Source organism: Rosa chinensis, chromosome 7 (assembly GCF_002994745.2).
Source record: "Rosa chinensis cultivar Old Blush chromosome 7, RchiOBHm-V2, whole genome shotgun sequence".
Taxonomy (NCBI): Eukaryota; Viridiplantae; Streptophyta; class Magnoliopsida; order Rosales; family Rosaceae; genus Rosa; species Rosa chinensis.
In genome coordinates this window covers 6,929,233-6,951,538 of record NC_037094.1, presented here as the reverse complement: position 1 = coordinate 6,951,538, position 22,306 = coordinate 6,929,233, and the positions used below count along the sequence as shown (strand labels likewise).

The following is a 22,306-nucleotide window of genomic DNA, read 5'->3' as shown; positions in this document are numbered from 1 at the left end:
TTCATGGATGCATTATTAGTCCAGACCTTTTTGTGTTGAACTTGGTCATTGACTCATTGTTAAGAAAGGTGACTGTGACCTTCCTGGACTGACTGATGTTGAAAAGCCAACAGTGAGAGGTCCAAAGAGGGCTTCCAAGATCCGCAAGCTATTTAACCTCACCAAGGATGATGATGTTAGGAAGTATGTCAACACTTAACACATAAAATTCACATCCAAAACTGGTGGGTTTTGATTTGTTAATTCACTGTGAAATAAAGTATTAGGGTGTTAGTTTTGATCTAGGTGCTAGTTTTGATCTACTATTTGAGCATTGAATTTTACTTATTGTTGACTTTTACTTTTGTAGGTTTGCTTATATGTAGAGTGAGTTGCAGACTTAGATGGTGTATTGAGTTACCTTACGCCTGCAAACCAGTGTGGTAACTTTACTGACCATAGACTCATTTTGTAGGTTGGTTAATGATAGCTAAACTAGGAGAACTTACCAGTATACTTTTATCATGCTTATATTGTGTACATATTTTGACTTGTCCGGTGGAAATCACAGCAACAATCATGAAGCAGTGTTATGTTAAGCCATGTGCAGGGGTGATGTGATAATGATCTAATGTATATGTAGATATATGGGTTGTCGCCACCATGTCTCTAAATGCAGGTAGTTAACTTTCTTCTCTTATATTTTTGAAGTAACATATTTTATTTTGCTTTTCACTTTTATCATATGCGTTAGAAATCACAATATATATGAATGGAGTTAAAAAAGCATCTTGTTATGATTTACTGTATTTAATCAGATCAGATTGCATTGCCAAATGAAAAGCATCGAGATTATGATATTTCTAGTATTTGTATTGGAAAGGGATTGGAATTGATCTATATCTATGTATCATAACTATTATAATCAATCATTATGTTTGGGTGATACAGTTTCTCTTCTATGTAGAATGAATTGTGGGTGATGGAGTAATGAATATTGTATTTTTGGTTTGTTAGCAAATTGTTGTGATGTCAACACTGTTAGTAACTTCATATTTAAAACTGCTGAGTACACATGGTGGAGATGGCCTATGTATTAATTGTACCTTCTGTTTTTTTGGCAGATATTGGAAATCAGAACTGCATGTGTTGTGTTATGCAACAATTGTGCAAAGGTTGCTACATAAAATCAATTTTTTTGCCCCTCTCTTTTTCCCTTTCCTACATAACTCTATTGATGTTTGCAAGTTATATTCTGTAACAATGAAATTGGCACTTTGACTATGTAAACCAGTTTTGCAATCAATGTATGGATGTTGAAATCATTTAGTTTGTTCATAAATTCATATTGGTTATTCCAGCCGCTTTCTATTAATTGTAATGCCACATGGCATGTTGGTGGATGAAGAAGGGTGCCAAATTTGGCATTAATTTTTTTTTAATTAAAAAAATTAAAATATCTAGTTTTGCCACCGTAAGATATGTGCCAAATATGATTTGACATCTGACAGGAGTTATGGGTGATGATGGCACCATTAAGCAATTGGTGCTCTATGTCACATTAGAAACGGGAGCAAAGGGGATTGACACAATAAGGGTGGCTGCCATAAGTGGCTAATGTGATGAAGGGTGTCAATTGTTGTCAATTCACACCAATACTAGATGGTGTCCTATAGCCAGATTTCTAGTAGTGGCTAGAGATTGATACGAAATGTTTCAGCCTTTTCTGATCTTCTAATATTGTGTGCAGGAGAAATTTGATAAACTGCGGAGATGTCTCAAATGCTCCTTAAAGTGTGTAACGTGATATAAATCATGTCCTAGTGATTGCTTTTTTCTCTTTTTTTTTTTAAATTCTTTGCAATATAATTGTGTAGCTTGGTGTTTTTATTTGTGGTTGAATTATTTCTTAGATTTGGGGAAGTAAGAGTTTTTTTTTTTGGTTTATATATATGTGTGTGTGTGTGGGGGGGGGGGGGGGGGGGGGTAAAGCTATAGTATGTTAATATTTCTCATACATCAACTATTTTTACCCCTTTAAGGACTCATGTTACCACTTTGAGGACTAATATTACTATTTTGAGGACTCATGTGGTAACTAAGAAAATTTACCACTTAAAAAACTCATGTTACTACTTTAAGGACTAATATTACTATTTTGAGGACTCATTTTACTACTTTTAAGGCAATTGTATGCATGTCATACGTTAACACATTGTAGAATTTTCCGTGGGGAAGTTAGAGAGTTGTTCATGTGGATTAAAGTCTTGTATCTTCTAAATGCACCTTGAAATTGGGGTTATTTGTTTTGACTTTTACGGATTATTCTTTTGGATTGATTGAAGGGCCAACTTCACTAATGCCTGTCATTGCTTGTCTTTGTAGGCTGTATGATGTACGACTTCTTTATGGAAAATGGTTGACAAGTGGCACCATATCAAGCTATAATTACCTCCTTCAAATACTTATGTAATCAATCTGTAGACAATTCTAATCTAGCTAGCATGCTCTATATTTGAAAACCAGTTATACTATGATTTTGTAATATGAAGTTATTTAATTGATATGATTTACCTACATCAGTGCGTTTCTTTACTATGCTTGAATGAAAAGGTTTAATTGAAAGTATTGTCTATTAGAAGAGTGAATGAAGACATCTTTTACAACACCCAAAATGACATTTTACGACACGCAAAATGGCATTTTACGGCACACAATCAAAGTTATAAAACATCTTTCACGGTGCACAAAATAGTGTTTTACAACGCATAAAAAATGTTTTTTACGACGCACATTTTGTGTGCTCCGAGAGAAATTTGTCTTTTACGACATGCTTCTTGATGCGGTAAAGTTGTCTTTTACGGCGCACATTGTGTGTCGTAAAAGACCAATTTTGCTGTAGTGTTCATTTAGATATGCCACTGTTGTTGCCTATAGTACTACTTGAAATTGAACACGGAAATTGATAATTGATTAAGACTTGCACCAAAGGAAAAGATTTACTTCTCCATAGAGCCGGCCTTGGGGTAGGCTTAATAGGCTCCCCGTCTAGGGCCCCAAAATTTGTGAGTTTCTATATATAAACTTTTTTTTGAAGAATAGATAATTTCATTAACTTATCCATGGCCAGAAGGCACGTATATCAGATGCTGTCTCACACCAAAATCATAAATGACCCAATCTATCAAGTAAAGGACAGGTGACCCTCACTGTTAACACATACGCTCACTTATTGAGCATAACTACAGGAAAACAAATCCTCATTACTAACCTCTCTTTGAATAGTAAACCTAGTCGCCTAGAGACCTCAATTGATGTACAACTAGAGAAAACTAAGATGAAAGTAGTAGAAGACCAAATTTCTAGTAATAAGTAAGAAGACCAGGAAAACCTAAAGCTTTCCTTTGCCCTTATCATGAGCCTCCAACTGCAACATAATGATCCTCCGGGATCCTAAATACGAAACCCTGAAGAAACATAGCCCCTTCGCATGGTCCATCAAAGAGCCCAATTCCAACAGGTACTCAGAACAGGTTTGAACACTCCAGGTCCATTTGATTTTAGCCTCAAAACGGATTTGGGCCACCAAATCCTTTTGGGCGTCCAAAATGATTTGGGCACCCAAACTAATTTGGGCCAACCAATCCATTTGGGCCCCTTAGATGATTTGGGCTTGCCGCTACTTTGCCAATCACGGCAGGTGCCGCAGCTACCACTCCTTTTCCAATCTGGGCAGCATATGCAGCCTCCACCATCATCTCAAATCCAGTCACTCCACTGGCGTGCTATGCTTTCTCCAAAGCCTGGTACACTTCATGGTGCACGACAACTATCTCCGCCACTTCCACAGATTGGAGCATAAAGGCCTGCATCGCCGTCAATCGAAATTTTACCGCTTTGATCTAGGTCCAGAGGTTGCTCGTCTGCCAAACAGAGCCTCTCATCTCTTGGCTTCTTGGCTTCATGCGCTAGTCATTCCCAACTGTGTACAGCCCAGACTTGAGCCGGCCTCGCCTCGGCCTAATCTGACATGGCCATTCTTCTGCCCAATCAGCATTGAGTCTGATCGGATCGGAGCACCGATCCATATCCCTCCCATCAACTATTTCCTTCCGGCACGAAGAGGTGATGAATAACCTAAGGCTAAGTCGGGTGGTCGCTGCACAAGATCGGCTCTTGAGTGTCATCAGCAGATGATGTAGAAGGGAGACCAATACCGACCGCCATGGCTGAGGGCTAGGGTTTAGGTTTCCCCAAAGCCCCATTTTTATATATAATATTCTATATATAAACTTTGATAGATAGAAATACTAATGTACTACTAGTCTACTACATAGATCAGTTTCCACTGCATGGGATAATTAAACAATAATTGTATAAGTAAAAGACAAACCCAACTCAAGTATTAGTTTTAAAGTAGACAGCCTGGTCTTTCAGAAAGACTATAAGTAAGTATATGAACTTTTCTCACCATCGAAGTCTTGGAAGTCTAAACTTTTCAAGCATTCGTACCAACTCAGCAAGTATTGCTATATTACATTTATATAATTTCAGATTTGATCTCGTTGTTAACATCTTGAGTTCGATATACAATTTTCTCTTATTACTCTGTCTTTAAATGTAAGGTTTTGCAAATACTTTGATGGAATTACTTTATTGCACTATATGATTTTTAATTGTTCTCATAGTGAGTCTTAAAAAACTAAATAATCACTAAAAAATATGGGGATATATATATATATATATATATATATATATATATATATATATACAGATCCTATCTAGAGCGATGCCTCGCTCTGAAATTTCATAGCAAGGTTAGAGTTTAGGGTCACTTTTTGGTCACATTTCCACATCTCGACCGTTTTGTTTTTAGCTACTAATGTATAGATCATCTCTGCAAAATTTCAACCAAATTGATGGTGGTTAAGGCATTGATAACTGCCGTAAATCTAGTACGGTTTAGGTTGGACAGATTCAGTTCGTCCACTGGTTTAAGTGAGTTAGATACCTTAAAGATCATCAATTTTGCTGAAATTTTTCATAGATGATCTATACATTAGTACCTAAAAACTGAACGGTCGAGATGTGGATATGAGACCAAAAAGTGACATTAAACTCTAACCTCGCTCTGGATAAAATCTGTATAGTATATATAAATATATATATATATATATATATATGAACGTCACGAGCCTCATTCTATGACTCGCCTCGAGCACCAGAAACCTCAAAGTTAGCCCCTGCTTCTCCATTTCTATTTGCATTCGTGATGAATTTCTCTTGAATGGTAGTTTCATCTCCTATATTTGAATGGTTGAATTCAATGCTTGTGTTTCACGTACAAAAACAATGGAACGTACTAAAGAAATTAAGTTGTTGAAAACAAAATTTCGCTTCATTGAGTTCAAACATACATTGCGAGAGAGTATATATGTTAGCCGACCAATTAATCTTGTTTTTGATTACAAGGATAATTGTGTTTGTTTTGAGGGTTAATTACATTTAAGTGCATTTTTGAATGTTTTTTTAGCCATAAGGCCACCAACTAGTTTTTTCCCTCATAAGGCCACTAGATTAAAAATGGTGTTATATTTTAGATATAAAAACTAACATATTTATAGAAATGCCACTAGAGTAAAAAGTCAACAATCATTCTCTCTCTTCTCTCTGGCGAGGTCTCTAGTCAACTCCGGCGGATCTCCAGCCAACTCCGGCGAGTCTCCGACTACTACAAAAGCTATTGTCACCAGCAACAAAAGCTACTGTCGCAAGCAAAAAAAGCTACTTGGATGAGATTTTCAGCAACCTCCGGCAAGGTCATAAGAGCTACTGTCACTAGCAACAAAAGCTACTCTGATGAAAGTTCCGGCAATCTTATGTGAGGTCACAAAAGCTGCTATCACCAACACTAAAAGCTACTCCCACCAACAACAAATATTGCTGTCACCAACAACAAAAGCTACTCTGATGAGTCCTTCGGCGAGGTCACAAAAACTACTGTCATCAGCAACAAAAATTACTGTCACCAGCAACAAAAACTACTCTCAGCAACACTAAATGCTACTCCCACCAACAACAAAAACTGCTTCACCAACATCAGAAACAAAAGTTACAATCACCAGCAACAAAAACTACTGTCACCAGAAACAAAAACTACTGTCACCAGCAACAAAAACTACTCTCGCCAATATCAACAAAAACTACTCTTACCAACATCAAAAACTACTTTAACCATCACTAAAAGTTACTCACAGCAACACCAAAAACTACTACCACGCAAAACAAAATCTATTCGCAAGATTGAAAAAATACTACCAGGGACTAACAAAACTACTATCACCGACTGAAAAAGCTATTACCAACCAACACAAAAACTACTATGAAACATTAAAACAACTATAAATTTAGAATGTCGAAGGCTTGCAACAAAAACTACTATCACAAGCAACAAAAGCTACTCTGATACGAAATCACAACAAAAAGAAAATTGAATTTCATTGAGAATCATGCTTGACACCAGCTTCTGACATCAGCTTGAAAATATACCAACATAGACATACAAAGCTACTATGACTGTGTTGAAAAATCACTATAATAGTTATAGAGAGCTATTGACTTGAAATCCATTAAAATGAAAACAGAAGATACTGACATTAGCTTGAAAAGATACTAACATAGATATAGAAAAGCTATTATCACTGTGTAATAATGAATAGGTACAGAACTTAAACGTAGAAATCAGTCAAACAGAACAAACATAGGCACATAACTTGGATTAGGCACAAAATCAGCCAAACAAAGCTTTGGTTATGCTCAGATTCAGCTAAATGAAACTCTGATTCAATCACATGTACAACTTGGCCAAAAGATTGAAAAAGTGAAGAGAAACAGAGAGCGAAGGTTCACTGTTAGCTTCACATCACAATAAGGAGCTGCAAGAGTGGATCATCCATATTTTGCGAGCTTCAATCTCCTCCCTGGGTCCATTGATGCTCCTGTAATTAGCCTGCACAATATGCCCAAATCACCATGAGAAACTAACAGAAAGAACGCAGATTAAAATTCTAACTATATGAATATTGTATCAAATGCTAAGCTTAATCAAGTAGTTGCCCAGCCTATTATTAATGTCTTCCTAATATCATTCATTCTTATTCATTGGTATTTTATTAGTATCTGCACCAACTACTCGACATTTATTCAGGATTATATTACTGATCCATTCCTATCTATACAATATTCATATTCGAGAAGCCATTGCACCACCAGCTTCTCTTAATTGAGAACTCTTGCATTCTCTATTCATGACTATTACATGATACAATATCCATGGGCATTCTCTTAATCCGATCAAAAAATTCAAAACCCTAGAAAATCAAAATCCCCTAAATTCCACCACCAATCTAAGTGAATCATCCTAAACAGTTGCAAATCAAATAACTCCAAACACACAAATTGCACTAAAAACATGATCATTCAAGAGAGAGAGACAGAGGCTTACGAGACACAATAGCTCTTGATTGATTTGAACCAAAACTCAGATTGAGATTCCACTGGCATCTCCTCCCGAATATGACCTTATCGTAGCCACTCCGAAACTGTCCGAAGCTCGATGAGTAAGGTGTCAAAACCTAAATGGCGGTGACGTTGACGAGGCTGAGAGTCGAGTCCTCACTTGAATTCAGTTCCGACATATCGAGAGTGCCGGGAAACGAGATCCGGTGAGCATTAGTGAAGATAGATTCAATCTATGGCTCGGGAAATGAGATCCGGTGAGCATTGGTGAAGACAGATTCGATCTATGGCTCAATTTGGGAATGAGAGAGAGAGAGAGAGAGAGAGAGAGAGAGAGAGAGAGAGAGAGAGAGAGAGAGAGAGAGAGAGAGAGAGAATGGATCTAAATCACCGAAGTGAGAGATCAGAAAAATTTCTTCTCATATTGGTGAAGGGGTATAATTGTCATGGTTGAAAATAGTTTAAGCCCTAAATGGCCTTATGTATACAAAAAAGATTAAGTGGCCTTATGACTAATTAAAGTTTCGGAATGACACTTGTGTGTAATTTTCTATTGTTTTAATCATATTCAACCTACGTTGTAATTTTTTGATAAACTATTGTAATTTGTAAATATCCCAAAAGAATTTTCTTTACCCTTTTCTTTATAATACTTTTTTTTTAATTAGAGGAGATTAGCGTTAGAAAGTTAGCAACACACACACCCTTCGGGGGGTATCCCAGTAGTGCCGGACTAATCCCTTCCGAAAGCCACGGGGCATTAAGCACCCATTAGCTGGCCACCAAAGCCTCATGGGGATTCGAAGGCCAGACTTGGGGGTTCCAGACTAGGACCTTCTACTGTTGAGAATATATACATCCCACATGAGAAAAATGAGACATTGCCTATGAGTTTATAAGGGTTTGGGCCACTCCATCTATTGCCAATTGGTTTTGGATGTGAACCCCAGATTATTTTATCATGGTACACTACTAGAATTTTGGCCTTAGACATCACGACAATTACATCGGTGAGGAATTCACGCGATGTAAAAAAATGTCATTAACATCGATTCCTCAAATACCGATTTCTATGCATATTACTGACATCGATTTTTACTGTTGACCGATGTCTATATTTTCATTTTAAAATTTTCAAAAACGCGGAAATACTAAGTTAAAACTTTTCGGGAACGCGGGGAACAAAATTTTCATTCCCCACACTTAATATTTTTCCAACTCACTTTCTCTCCTCTTATTCCCCGAACCCTAGCCCTCTCCTCCTTCCTCTCCCACTCTCTTTCCACAGCCACCACCGCTCACTCCCGCTATTCTCTCTCTCTCTCTCTCTCTCTCTCTCTCTCTCATTAACCGCCTCCACCCCCTTGCCGGCACCATCACCTCCACGAGCAAGCTCTCTCTCTCTCTCTGATCTCGGATCTCGGAGGACTAAAAGAAGGCAAAGAACCTTCAGTTTCAGTTCTCAGTTACCGACATTCAGAAACCGGAGATGGGATCTGGTGCTGGAAGTTTCCTCAAAGTTCTCCTTAAAAACTTCGATGTTCTTGCTGGGTATCAACTGCTATTACCCACTTTACCAAAACCTTTTTTCTTTTTCTTTTTCTTTTTCTTTTTTTTGGTTATGTAATCTGATTTGGGGGTTTGTTTCTTGCAGGCCTGTGGTTAGTTTGGTTTAGCCATTGTAAGTTTTGGTTTAAAGATTATAGCTTTATGAATTCTGATCTTTTTTTTTTCTTATGCATTGTTCTGTGTTCATGTTAAATCCTCTGTAATCTGCTTAACTGATTCTAGGTTGTTGTGGAGTATGGCTTTGTTCATTTCCAGAAGAATCGTACGTTCATTTGGTTCTGGTTTAGCATCAGGCCATGTTTCCAAGGTATTTCTAGCATTAAATTTCAAGGTTTCTAAGTTTCTTATACTAGTTTATATTGTAATAATCAGATCAATGATGTAGAATGTTATTTATTCATGGGTGCTGCTGATTTATGTTGATGCTTTTTTTTCTTGTATATATAACTTCCAATGTAGGGTGGATCAGTGTTTTGTGCTTGTCGAATGCTTTCGACATTAGTCTTGAACCATGAGTCCAGTGGAGGTGCATTTTGCTCTGATTCATTGTCCTTAAAGCCTCCCAGGGCTTCGGAGTGCACTACAGGTATGTGGAACAAGATCAAAACATAACATGTCACAAGTTTCGGTTTATATGTATTGAAAGTTACCTGCAAGTAGTTGTTATAGAATAGATTACAGAGGATTAGTTACTTTCTATTTATTTTCGTTGTTAATTTAGTTATATATCTGATTTACCTTTTATGGTTTCTGTGTGAATTTCATTGTTGTTTTCTTTTTTCAGATCTAACCTTAAACTATATATGAGTTTGGATGTACTTATCAAATTGGACTAACACTTGTATAAATTATTTAAGAAACTACAGTTTCCAGACCCAGCGACCTGTTTCTGTAAAACTGTAATTTTATGTTAATAATTTGAAGTTATTTTCTTCTGAGAATTTGTAGTGGACTTGTCAAAGAGTATTTGAGACTTGGAATCTCCTAAAAAAGATTTTTCTATAATTAGTTATGATTTTTCAAAGTTACAGGTCTGTTGCAGGAATTTCTGAAAACAGTATCACTGTCATGTTCTTTCTTTTTCTTTTAGTATCTTTTTATGTACAATCTTGCTTCAAGAAACTAGTACTTCAAAAGTAGGCATTCCCACCTTTCATATGAATCCAGCCTGCCTCCATTTGGAGTTCGTATGAAAGATTTATATCACGACAAATTTGGCTTTGTGTATTAGCATTTCTGCTGCACAGTTTTACTTTACAAATCAGATCTCAAATAACCATTTCTAGATGTTCAATGTGTGCTATAATCCAATATTTCTATTGTATGATAAAGCAATTAGTTTTTTTTTATTTTATTTGGGGGGCTACAAGGTGATATCATTGTTGCAACCTTGAACCTTAAAAATGATGGGGTTCCTTGAAAAGGAAACCACTTGGGAATTTTAAAAATTTAGCTGCTTGTTCTACCATATTGTGGAGTGCTTTTACATTCTTCTTGTCTAATAATGTACATAAATATGATATTTATTGGTTCAGATCCGCCTTCTTTTGGCTATCAGTTAAGACATAGGAGAGGAAAATTAGAAACTACTCGTGCTTAGAACATAAACACAAGGGATGTGAGGTTTGTCTATGTTTTTCTACCTCCTGCAATGCTAGGCCTAGAAGTAGCACCAGTTTGGTTCTTAATGGAATTTCCTGGGGCACATTGTTTCAGGTAGGCTGACAATAAGCACTTGGAATGTTGCTGGAAGAGTTCCGGATGAAAACCTTGATATTGATGATTGGATTTCTTCAGAAGAGCCATCGGATATCTACATGTTCAATCGAATGGCAGAACTTTCGATGACTATAGCCAAGCTTCCAGTGTTTTATAAGCACAGAAAGCTGCTCTTCTTTCCACCATGGGCATATGCACTTCCGGCATGGCTCCTCAAGATCCCTCTCACCTGTGTTGAAGTTGGTGTTTGGGTATTTATCACCTATTATGTCATTGGCTTTGATCCAAATGTTGGAAGGTAAAAGTAACATACTAGAAGCAAAATTGTTGATCACTTTCTCCTGAACATTTGTTTTCATGTTGGTTCTGACCCCAAATCATATACTGTCATGAACGTGTAATGCAGATTGTTTAGGTAAATACCTTCTCCTCCTACTCATGAATCAACTGGATATTTCCGATTCATTGCTGGAGTAGGTAGAAGCTTGACTATTGCTAATACATTTGGCTCATTTACACTAGTCATGCTTTTCGCTTTGGGGGGCTTTGTCCTGTCAAGAGGTAAAAATCTAAGTAAAGATACTTGACGTCTGGTAACTAAATTTCTGTATCAATTAATTCCATGTTTCTCAATTTTTTTGGTTGACTCCACAGAAAATATAAAGAAATGGTGGATATGGGGCTACTGGATATCACCTTTGATGTATGGGCAGAATGCAATTGTAGTTAATGAATTCCTTGGCAAGAGTTGGTCACATGTAAGTGGTGTCGCCTTTAGCAAGCACACAATTTAACCCTGAAATATCGTTAGTAGTATAAGCAAATAGGGATCGTTCTATTCCGGGGATTGAGGGTACACCTGTCATTGTCAAACAGTTAAACAATTAAAATTACAACAAAGTATAATATTCACAAAGATATTCACAAGTATAAACATTATTTACGAAAAAGGGGGGATTTTGTTTTTGGTTTTTCGAAAATAAAACTAAGTTAACAAAACAATTAAAATGCAAAAACATAAAAACACAAATGGAATGAGAGAACAAAGGTCAAAAACCGAAACATATGATTAAAATTGATTCAAACCCTAATATTGTTCATCTAAGTCATGAGAAAGGAGTTGATCATGTGAAACGTTAAAAGCAAACGATTTCCCATATTTTACTTTTCAATGCTAATTAATCTAAGTGGAAGCACAAAGACTAATCCTATCAAACATGCATTCAAGCCCTAGAAAGCTAGTCAATCATAACATGTTCAACGCATTACACATAGAGAAAGGCTATCAACTCAAGTGTACAACTTAGTATGGAAAAGTCCACCTAATTGCAATTCTCTTTAATTAAATTCGATCTTTGTACAAAACCTTTACTACTTTGATTCAAGTTTACACAAAACGAAAAGTCGATTTCATGTTCTTAAACCTAGCAACAATCATGCATAAATCCTATAAGTGTCGACCCAAATAAGATTAATACACAAAGGATATCTATAACGCAAATTTAATTAAACAAACCCACATAAGCAACTCTTGAAGAACAATAATATGAATCTGAAAATTCTCAATTAATCATAAAAATTCCAGAAATTAATATTTGTTCATACATATATGTCAACTAGAACAAAACCAACGAAATCAAAGCAAAAGTTACAAAGGAGAATCGGATTACACCGTGAGATGGAGATGGTGATGAACGATTGATGTGGTGGTCTCTTGAATCTCGAAAGCAAGCTTCAAGGATGGTGATGGAGGATGATGCTCACGGCAATTCTTCTTCTCCCTTGGCCTTGCTTGAACTCGTGGCTTGCTCTAGAGGGTGGAGGAACTCACGGCTATGCTAGAGAGAGTTTTCTGATTTTTTTTCTAAAGTGTAAAACACAAAGGAGGGGGACCCTTCTCAACGTCAAAGAGGGGAGTATATATAGGAGCACGGCTAGGGTTCACAAAGCAATCAGAATTTTCCACATAGCTTCAACCAATGATAATTCGCCAAGTAAGCTTGTGATGTGGTCCAACCAATCATAGAATGCCAAGTAAGCCTTGTGATGTGTTCCCACCAATCAAAATTCTCTAAATTACCTCCCTAATATTTAATTTCTGAATTTCCTTGAAATTATTCTGATTTTCTTCATGAATCTCGGCCAACATTCCTTTAGGGAATTTAGGGATGAATCTAGACGCCTTTTTAGCTTTTCCTTCGTGCACACATATTTTCCTTCCATAAATATCTCCCTTGAATCTCTCTTGACGTCATCTCCTTGATTATTTCTGATTTTCACGTTGGCAATCACACCAAATTATTCCTCCAACAATATTTCTTTCCATAAAAATAGCCCTAGAAAATCTCCATCGAAATCTTCTTTATATTTTCTGATTTTTTACGCCATCTCCTTGTTTCTCTCTTGACTTTGGACGGCAAACATCTCTAGGGTTTCTTCATTGCGTCACAAACCCTAATTGCATGGGCTTTTGTGGGCCTTTGATCCATTTGCCGAAAATCCACTTCATTCTTGAGAGTTCTTGGGCCTTGTTGCTTCTCATTCAAGCCTTGTCACCTTCCAACGTCATAACACTTCATTTTTCCATTTCTTTCTCATAATAACGTTGGAAACTTCATTGGTAAGCTTTCCTCCTTTTCGCAGGGTTTCCTAGTTGAAGCAGGAAAACTTCTTTTCTTCATTTCTGCTCATTTCTGTGGCTCATTGTTCCTCATTTTTGCTCCCCTTGGTGTTCGCAAGCTCCTCTTTCCATTTATGAGTTCATTTCCACTTTTTAGCTCGGAGATCCTGAAAATAGAAACTAATAAGAAAAATAGAAACTTTCCTAAAATGAAAAATGGCAACTTTCCTAAACTGAAAATGGAAACTTTCTAAAAATGGAAAATAGAAACTACAAAACGGAAACTTTCTACAATTAGGAACTTTCCCATTCGAAGAATGGAAAACTTTCCTAAACAGAGTTTTATTCAGGAAATAACGCAAGAAATGTAGGGAAATACAGTTAAAACGTCGCATTAAAATGCTCCTATCAGTAAGTCCTTCATTGAGCCATTTCAAACATTTTGTAGTTGTTCATCTCTAAGTAATTCTCTGATTTTGATCTATTACTGTTAAAGGTTCTTCCAAACTCAAACGAATCATTAGGAGTTGAAATTCTGAAATCTCATGGATTTCGTACGCATGCATATTGGTATTGGATTGGCGCATGAGCATTGGCTGGATACATGCTCTTATTCAACATTTGTTACACTCTGGCTCTCACTTATCTAAATCGTGAAGCAATCTGGATACTTGATGTTTCAAGAAAGGTTGTAGTTTTACTCAATTTTTGATGTACTTAAGGAAATAAGATGTATTGATTTGATTTTGGAGTGGTTTGTATGTCCAAAATCTGTTCACTGACTGATGCTTTAAGATTGTGTATAATTAGATTGCTTGAATTAATGCAATATATGCCCCATATTTAAGAAGCGATGTTAAAAAAACTAATGGACGTCGATGTAAACTACAGGGAACGATGTCTAGTATCAATATGGATATCGATTTACAATTTGAAAAATGATGTATAACATCAATATGGACATCGATTTACAATTTGGAAAACGATGTCTAGAATCAAAGTGGGACATCGATTTACAATTTGGGAAACGATGTCTAATATTATTATGGACATCGTTGTTAACCTAAAACCTGGTGTAATATAGTAAAATGGACATCACTTTATAAAAGGAAACGATGTTTATTATAATATTGCACATCATTCATACAATACTAAGAAATGTAGATTGAATCTTAAATAGTAGGATATATGGAAAATATGCGTGAACCTCACAAACGACATGCAAAACGAAAAGAATCCGATGTCTAATACCATATAAAACATCGTTTCTAATATGAGTAACGATGTTAAAATGAATACTTCTGCTATTGGACCTATACTTCATTAAGCATTAAATGCCAAAATATGAAGATTTAACAATATCTAAACACACTAATATGTCATCGTAATAACGGTTTTACATCGGTTCCATAAGCTTATTCGTTGTCTATTGTTGAACTGGACATCGGTTTTTGACCGATGTCTTTTTGTTCGTGATCTTTAACATCACCCACTAAGACATCGGATGAATTTTTTTTAACATCGGTTTCTGGCCGATGTCTAAGGCAAAAATCCTAGTAGTGGTATCAGAGCCAGGTTATCCACGTGTGCATGTCAAACGGCCACACGGGCTCCACGTCACCCAAAAGTTGTCCACGTGTATGGCTTGAAAATTCGCCACACGTGCGGAGGCGTGTTGAGAATATATACATCACACATGAGAAAAATAGAACATTGCCTATGAGTTTATAAGAGCATCTCCAATGGTATAGTCAATTGGAGTGTGTTAAAATTGAATTTGAAGAATGATGTGGCAATGTTATTTTTGTTCAACTCCTTCTCCAATAGATGTGTCAAATAATATTAATATTTTATTTCTTTTTAAAATTATTTTATCTACAAATAATTCACTTCCTTTTATCTCTTTCTTCTCTCATCTTCCTTCTCAACTTCTTCTCCTTCTGGTTCTTCATCTCTTTCACCACTTCTCCTTATTAATTCCTTAACCATCCGCTCCTTCTAGATTTTGTTTTTGGTTCTTTCACGAGAAATCATATGCCCAGAAAGATCAGTGCTTCCTCCTCCTCTTCCTCCTTCGTCGTTGCTGGTGTCTGCGCTTGAGGTGATGGTGGCGTCTGGGTGACTGATCGGGTGATATAGGTGAGATTGAAAACTGGGTTTCTTGCAAACTGGTCATTGCAATAAACTGGATTTGTTGCAATTGGAGAAATGGGTTTTTCGAAACTCAAATGTGTTGTACAGGATAAGAAGCTTATTGAGATTGGGGAAATTGGATTTGGCATGGGTTTTCTAAGAACAAGGAGCTTATTGTGTTTGTTATAATTTGTCACTGTAAAGTATTGGGATTGCAAGTGGTCATTGCATTTAAAGGCTGCTATCACTCTGGAAGTTTTCTCTAATTTGGTTCTGGGTATGGTTCTGGCCTTCTTCTGGGTAAGAAGAAAGGGAGAGTGACGAGAGAGAAGGAGATAGAAGGAATAAAAAAAGAAAAGACAGAAGAGGTTGAGCCTGTCAAATTTGACAGTAAGAATTGAAATGTCAAATCCACGTAGGATTTGACATCTCTGTTGGAGTGAATTCCTCTTTCATTTCTTACCGTTGAGCATTCCATGTGGCAAATGACCACTCCATTGGAGATGGTCTAAGGGGGTTTGTGCCACTCCATCCATTGCCAATTAGTTTTGGATGTGAACTCTATATTACTTTATGATGCCACCCCATTATCCTAGTGGTTTTCTTTATAATACTTTTAGTTATAATAATTTTTTTTTTTTAAAGTACAAACAAACGTACGGATGCTAATTATTAAACTTAAGTCGTCTTAAACTTTGAGCAACGAAGTACCACTACCGAACAAGAACAGTGAGATAAATCCCACAAGAAGTTTATTGTGATCAATCTACATGAGCCAGCAAGGGAGACTAGTTGGAAAATCTATTTATAATAGCAGTTCTCATAGCCTCCTCGCTTGTGAATCCATCAGGAACTCTTGCCACAACATCTTGAAGCATGAAGTCGTTCACACTTGATATGCTTGCATGATGAATTTGTAATTCAAGGTGTTTGAGTGCATTCATCAATCTAGCATTTGGATAGTCCTTATTATCTGGACATCGGACTCGAATCATGGCTTCGGAGCCTACAATCTTCACATCCACCTCTGTAGCAGCAGCGGCTCTATAAGTTAAGGAGCTCGTGACTTGACTGTAGTCAAGAGTATTGTCACTCATGATACTTGGTTTGGGTTTCTTGGGTTGTGCTTGAATTTTTGCTTCCAACTCCTCAATCTTTGTCTTAAGATTATTGATGTATACAACTGCATCAGAGAGTAAAGAAGCTTTATCCATCTTCGATACATTAGGAACGACGGATCGGAGGGCATAGAATCGGTGATTAAGCTTTTCCCGTCGTTGTCTCTCGGCCTCCACATGGTTTATTGGTGAATCTCGCTCGCCTTTGTCTGATCTTCCTCTTTTTCTCAATCGAGTGTTTGATGTATTCTCGGAAGGCCCGGAGTCAGATGATGATCCACTTAAGTTGACATTTTCTTTCCTACCACCTTCTATAGACATGGTGAAAGTAAGTATACAAATCAACAAAAACTAATGAGAGTCGCAAGATATATAATTATGAATGAAAAAACACATACTAAAGACATTTAAACAAATCAACAAAAATTAATGAGAGCCGCAAGATATATAATTATGAATGAAAAAACGCATACTAAAGAAATTTAAGGTGACAATATATAAAAGAGAAAAAGTGATTGAAAAATACGTATAGAAAGATAGAAAAACATAGCATTTTCAGAGATGAAATCACCGGCCAATGTATATTATGTTAGAAATATAAATTTTGATTAATCACCTTGTGTCGTCCACTCCTTTTGATCTGATCGTGGAAACATAGAGTTTTGCAGCTGAGGAACATGAACATGATCCTGCTTTGAATTTGAGACGCTGCCGCTGGCTGTGATTATGTCGGATCCAAAAATTGACTTTGAGTTCTGCACAAAACCCCAATCTTTTTTAATCACTTCCAAAGAAGCAAGTTCAATCACCCCATAGGGAGTTGGAATACAAACAAGTGTTTGAATTCCAGACATGCGAGCCTCCTTAACTCTCTCACACTCATACAACTGAAGCTCCTGATCTCCTGCCAACCACACAAACGCGCCGGAAGAAAATGAACGGCCAAGAATATTGTTACTCCCATGGCCTGCAGCAAAGGACTGTGTCAAAGAAAGGGTGTAGAAGTAAAACCACTCCGAATCAGTCACATCTCCATTAATGTCCACCAGTCTCTCCATGTCCATGTCTTCCTGGAACAGAGCTTCGACTTGTCGGTTGATCACCTTCTTCGGCCTCTCCAGATCCAACCCAAATTTGAGCTGGTAATTGTTATCCAACTTCTTGGATGAGAAGTCTCGGATGCCTCTGAAATGGCCACCGGCCCATGACAACGAAACACCGCCGTTGCGGTCTTTCGTGGCTTGCCAGAAAATAGAGTAGACCCAAAATTCCGGCCGATTTTGAACTATCAACTGGAGGCGTTGTTGAAGTGTGTTTACAGAGGTTTCTTGACAAATACTATAGGGTGGAGAACAGGACGGAATAATATTAATCTCTTCCATGGCCCAAGCTAATTTGTTGGAAAAAAAACAAGCTAACAAAGAAACTCACTATGAATAGCAGAAGAGAGACAAAGGATATGTGAGGCAGAGGAAGATGATGAGCCGGGTGTGATTTTGATTCTGGGAATTGAAAAGGCTACCTATAATATGAGCTATCTCAGTCACAGTACGTTGTACTATAGTTGTGCCACGTGTTGTGAATAAGACTCATTTTACCTCGTGATAAACACGCAACAGTAGATTCGCTGAATGTGGGCTGTGTTTCGGCTTAGGGTTTACGATTGCTGCTCTTATGTTCTGTTCTTGGGCAATCTACTCGCATATTTTCTGGAAACACTTTGGATTTGTCATTACCATGTTCTCGTTGATAAAGTAATTTGCGATTCACACATTAAAAAGTCATGTTTAAGTGGTATCAGACATTGTAAACGGTCCAATACTTCTGTCTGTTGTAATCGTCATACTTCTGACATTGTCTTTTGTTTACGCCTATCTAAATAGGCTAGTCCAATTGAGTAAGATGTGTAGAGAAATATTTTATAGAAGTATGATGTCTAGATAAATATTTTGTAGAAGTATTATCGAAATAACTTTATTATAAGGTATTTTGAGATTATCTTTCATATCTCTCACTAGGAGCTCCGTACGTGTCTTTGAACTGTATACCTCCCATATTGTGTGTCATTCATTCATGCACCATATCTCCCTACCCAAAATAAGGTTTTCGATATTTTCACCTCTATTGTCGATTAACATACTTTTACTTAATAAATTTATCATTCAACAGTCCATATCTTAAATTAGCCTTTAAATATCATTTCTGTAAAAAATCAATCGAATAAAAAATCGTTTAATTGTCTAATTGAATCAAACAAATGGATGGTTCTAACAACATTTACTACTATTATGATGAACCGTCCATGTATTTCATAAAAATGAATAAATAAAAGATCTTCAATTTGATTGATTTTTTACAGAGCTAATCTTTGTATGATGTTAGGCAACATGAATAGTTGGATTAGAAAAATCATAAAATTAAAATGCATTAATCGTAATAAAGGTTGAATATGCTCATTCACCTCAGGAGCGAACCTAAGAATTGTCCTTATGGTTCTTTTTATATCCAACAAAGTGGTATCAGAGCTCCCAACAAGTGGTATTAGAGCTTCCAACATAAGACAATAGATTGAGTGACCCAATTCTTATATTCATAGGGTTTAAGTTATACACGTCGATAACTTATATTGGGTGACAGAGAGCTCATGTGGCCACGAGGCATGCACAAGAGGGATGACCCACTCTGATACCATGATAAAGTAATATGAGCTTCACATCCAAAATCAATTGGTAATTAATGAAATGACTCAAATCCTTATAAACTCATAGACAACTAGGTCCTCGTTTTTTTATGTGAGATCTATAATATGAACACTCGTGCTTGCTTGTGTTTTGTTTTTTCTAGTGCTTGTGTATTTTCTATCTCCGTCTCTTTCTCCCTCATTATAAATTGAGAGGAAGGCCTCACTGTTTATAGAGCACGCCAATCTTATGTTTTATTCTTTCAACCAGAAAAAAAGAAGGGTGGCTCTAGTTGAACTTCTAAATTTGATATTTGGACCTTCAACTTTTTTCAATTATTAATAGATTTTGTCAAGTCATATGAAAAGACAAATAAGGACAAAGAGAGAAAAAAAAACGAAAAAAAAAAACTCTTCTTATCTCCCTAAATATAACATTCAATTAATTTTTTTTTCCAAAATTTTCTTATATTGCCCATGTAGTTTTATAATTTACTTAAAACAATTAACTAAAAATAATAATTATCATTTAATACAAAAGTAAATCCAAAACAATCTTATTTGAAATTTTTTTAAACTAAATTCATTAAATACTATGATATAGTTATTACTTGATCTTCCAACCAAAAACCATTGAAATACTTCTTTTAGCAAATTCAAAGGGATTCCAAATTTCCAATAACATTTCAAGATTAAGAATCAATCCCTCTATTAATTTTGGTGGAGGAGAGACATACTCATAAGAGAGTAATATCATGTGTTTTGATTCATTCTTCTCGTTTGAAGATACATATACAAATTAAGTAGAGTAACCGATTGTTGTATTTCATGTTCAAATGTGTTTTAGTAAACATAAGGAGGTCTACCATTTCAAATATTCTAAAAAGTATATTAGAGGTGTACAAAATATGAGATGTCCAAATAGTAAATTTAGATGTCCAACAAGAACCACAAAAAAAAAAAAAAAAAACTTATGTTGGTTAAATGTTCACCCGACTAATTAACATACTAATGATCCTAAGACTAATTAACCCATTGAACCCAGTGCACTAAATAAGTCGCTCCCCATAATCCTAATGCAATCGTTAATTAACATAGTATTACATAAATAGTCGAGGTCAATAACTACGTAGTTTTCCAAGACCCCTCCAAGTTCACTGATAACTCCTATAAAAATCAATGGAATCTTGATCAAACCCACAATCGGTTTTAGATTTTTTAAGTCAATAATTCATGCAAGACTTTTCAATGGCCCTGTCATGTCGTAGTTTTTAAGGATATGAGGATATCATGCCCCTGAGCAGATTCCAGGTCGGTGGTCGTTGTAACTCTCTTAGTCTTCTAGAGCTCTCAACTCTTTGGACAGTATGACTAGAATATCATGTCCTAAACCCACGTATAATTGATGGAATGATTAAAAATAGGAGAATTTAAATCATTATAATTTTGATTATCTCTTCGATCGTTTATTTATTTACATTACACTCTGACTATTCTTCAGATTCTTTTCAAATTTAGATATAATTTTTCATCAAATCAAATATAATATAAAAGAGGAAAAAAAAAGCCAAAAAAAAAAAAAACACAAAAATTTGGCTGTGGTTAATTTTGACTCACTCCCTAAACCCTAAACCTCATGTTCAAGCCCCACAACTAATATATTTCTCATGTTGTGCTAGGTAGGTTTTAGGCTTTTAGCGATTAACGTCCACATGGAATTCTAATAAATTTCTTTGCGGGGATGGTACCACTCTCACTTCGAGGGCACAATATATACGTAACCATTTTTTTGGTCCCTATCATCGTAGTGTTCATTGGCGTAATGCGCAAGGTTGTCCTGATATGTTCATTGCACTTGACTTTAGTTTCTATCATTTTTCACGTGTCCACGAATGAGAGTCACACCTCCAAAACCCTATGCTACTCAAAGTTATCTTTCTCGTACTAGTTGGTGAAAACTGGAAAGTTACATAATATAAAGGTAAAAATATCATTACTAATCACTGAGTTTTGACATGTTCAATGCTTAACTCACTGACTTTTCAAAAATATCACTTAACTCACTCACATTCAACATTATTTTACAAGTAATATACTGTTGTTAAGTCTTTCGTTAAAAAATCATTAAAGTTGAGGATGTTGTAAATATTATATATATGTGGTTGTCCACTGTAAATACTCATTAATTATATCCTTATGATGTAAACACTACTCCTATATAAAGGGGTCTAATGATAATGAAACACACACTTCTACCTCCTCTTATATTCTGTTTCTCTATTCTATCTCTATTTTATTTTTTAGTTTATAACATGTTATCAGCACGCATTTGCTCTTTTTTTTTTTTCTTCTTCTTTGAACTCTATGATGATCCGCAAGCCTTATGATGCAATATAGTTGCATATGACCAAGGCTAATGATCTATGAGTTTTTCTTCTTTCTCTCCTAGATGAACATCAATTATTTTTATGCGACCATGTAATTTCTAGATATTTGATGTATAATTGTTGAAAGTTTATATTTCATATACGATATTGAGAACTACATGTTCCAATAGTCAAGACTCGAGTCCGCTGACCGAGTAGTCTTAGACATATGGCTCTACAGACATCACACAAATGTTTTTCTCGTATTTTCCTTATGGGATCCATTGTTCATATTTATGAACACTTCGAAACCTCTGTTTCGTATATGAATTTTCTCTCATTGTTCATAGAACATATAGTTCTAATACTTATGGATCCTGATATATCTTGTTTTTTTTTCTATGTAGAAAGATGACGCATCTGACAAAATTGGACTTTGATCCTCTTGAAATTTCTGGCAAGAACTATTTGAGCTGGGTTCTTGATGCCAAAATTCACCTTATGGCTAACAATCTTGGAGATGCTATCAAATTTGACAATAAGACATCTGTGGAAGATCGCGCCAAGGCTGTGATTTTCTTGCGTCATCATAAAGATTAGTGCC

The 22,306-nt window shown here is 36.0% G+C and overlaps 1 protein-coding gene and 1 non-coding gene across 3 annotated transcripts; one reads left to right on the top strand and one right to left on the bottom strand.

The window, feature by feature from the left end:
• Positions 1-11,295: 11,295 nt before the first annotated feature.
• On the top strand, positions 11,296-14,002 carry LOC112180550. The gene is made up of 3 exons (XR_005802980.1): positions 11,296-11,346; positions 11,440-11,543; positions 13,902-14,002. It is a non-coding gene; the product is annotated as an uncharacterized LOC112180550 (transcript).
• Positions 14,003-16,210: 2,208 nt separating this feature from the next.
• On the bottom strand, positions 16,211-18,177 carry LOC112180575 (transcription factor MYC2). 2 transcript variants are annotated; one of them, XM_024319128.2, is made up of 2 exons: positions 17,273-18,177; positions 16,211-16,964 (listed from the first exon to the last, which is right to left on the bottom strand). In XM_024319128.2, the coding sequence occupies exons 1-2, from the start codon at positions 18,036-18,038 to the stop codon at positions 16,327-16,329; spliced, it is 1,404 nt and encodes a 467-aa protein (XP_024174896.1). In that variant the 5' UTR covers positions 18,039-18,177; the 3' UTR covers positions 16,211-16,326. The 2 variants fall into 2 exon arrangements, with proteins under 2 accessions (XP_024174896.1, XP_024174895.1); XM_024319127.2 differs by having other exon boundaries at positions 16,211-16,967; positions 17,273-18,176.
• Positions 18,178-22,306: the final 4,129 nt, after the last annotated feature.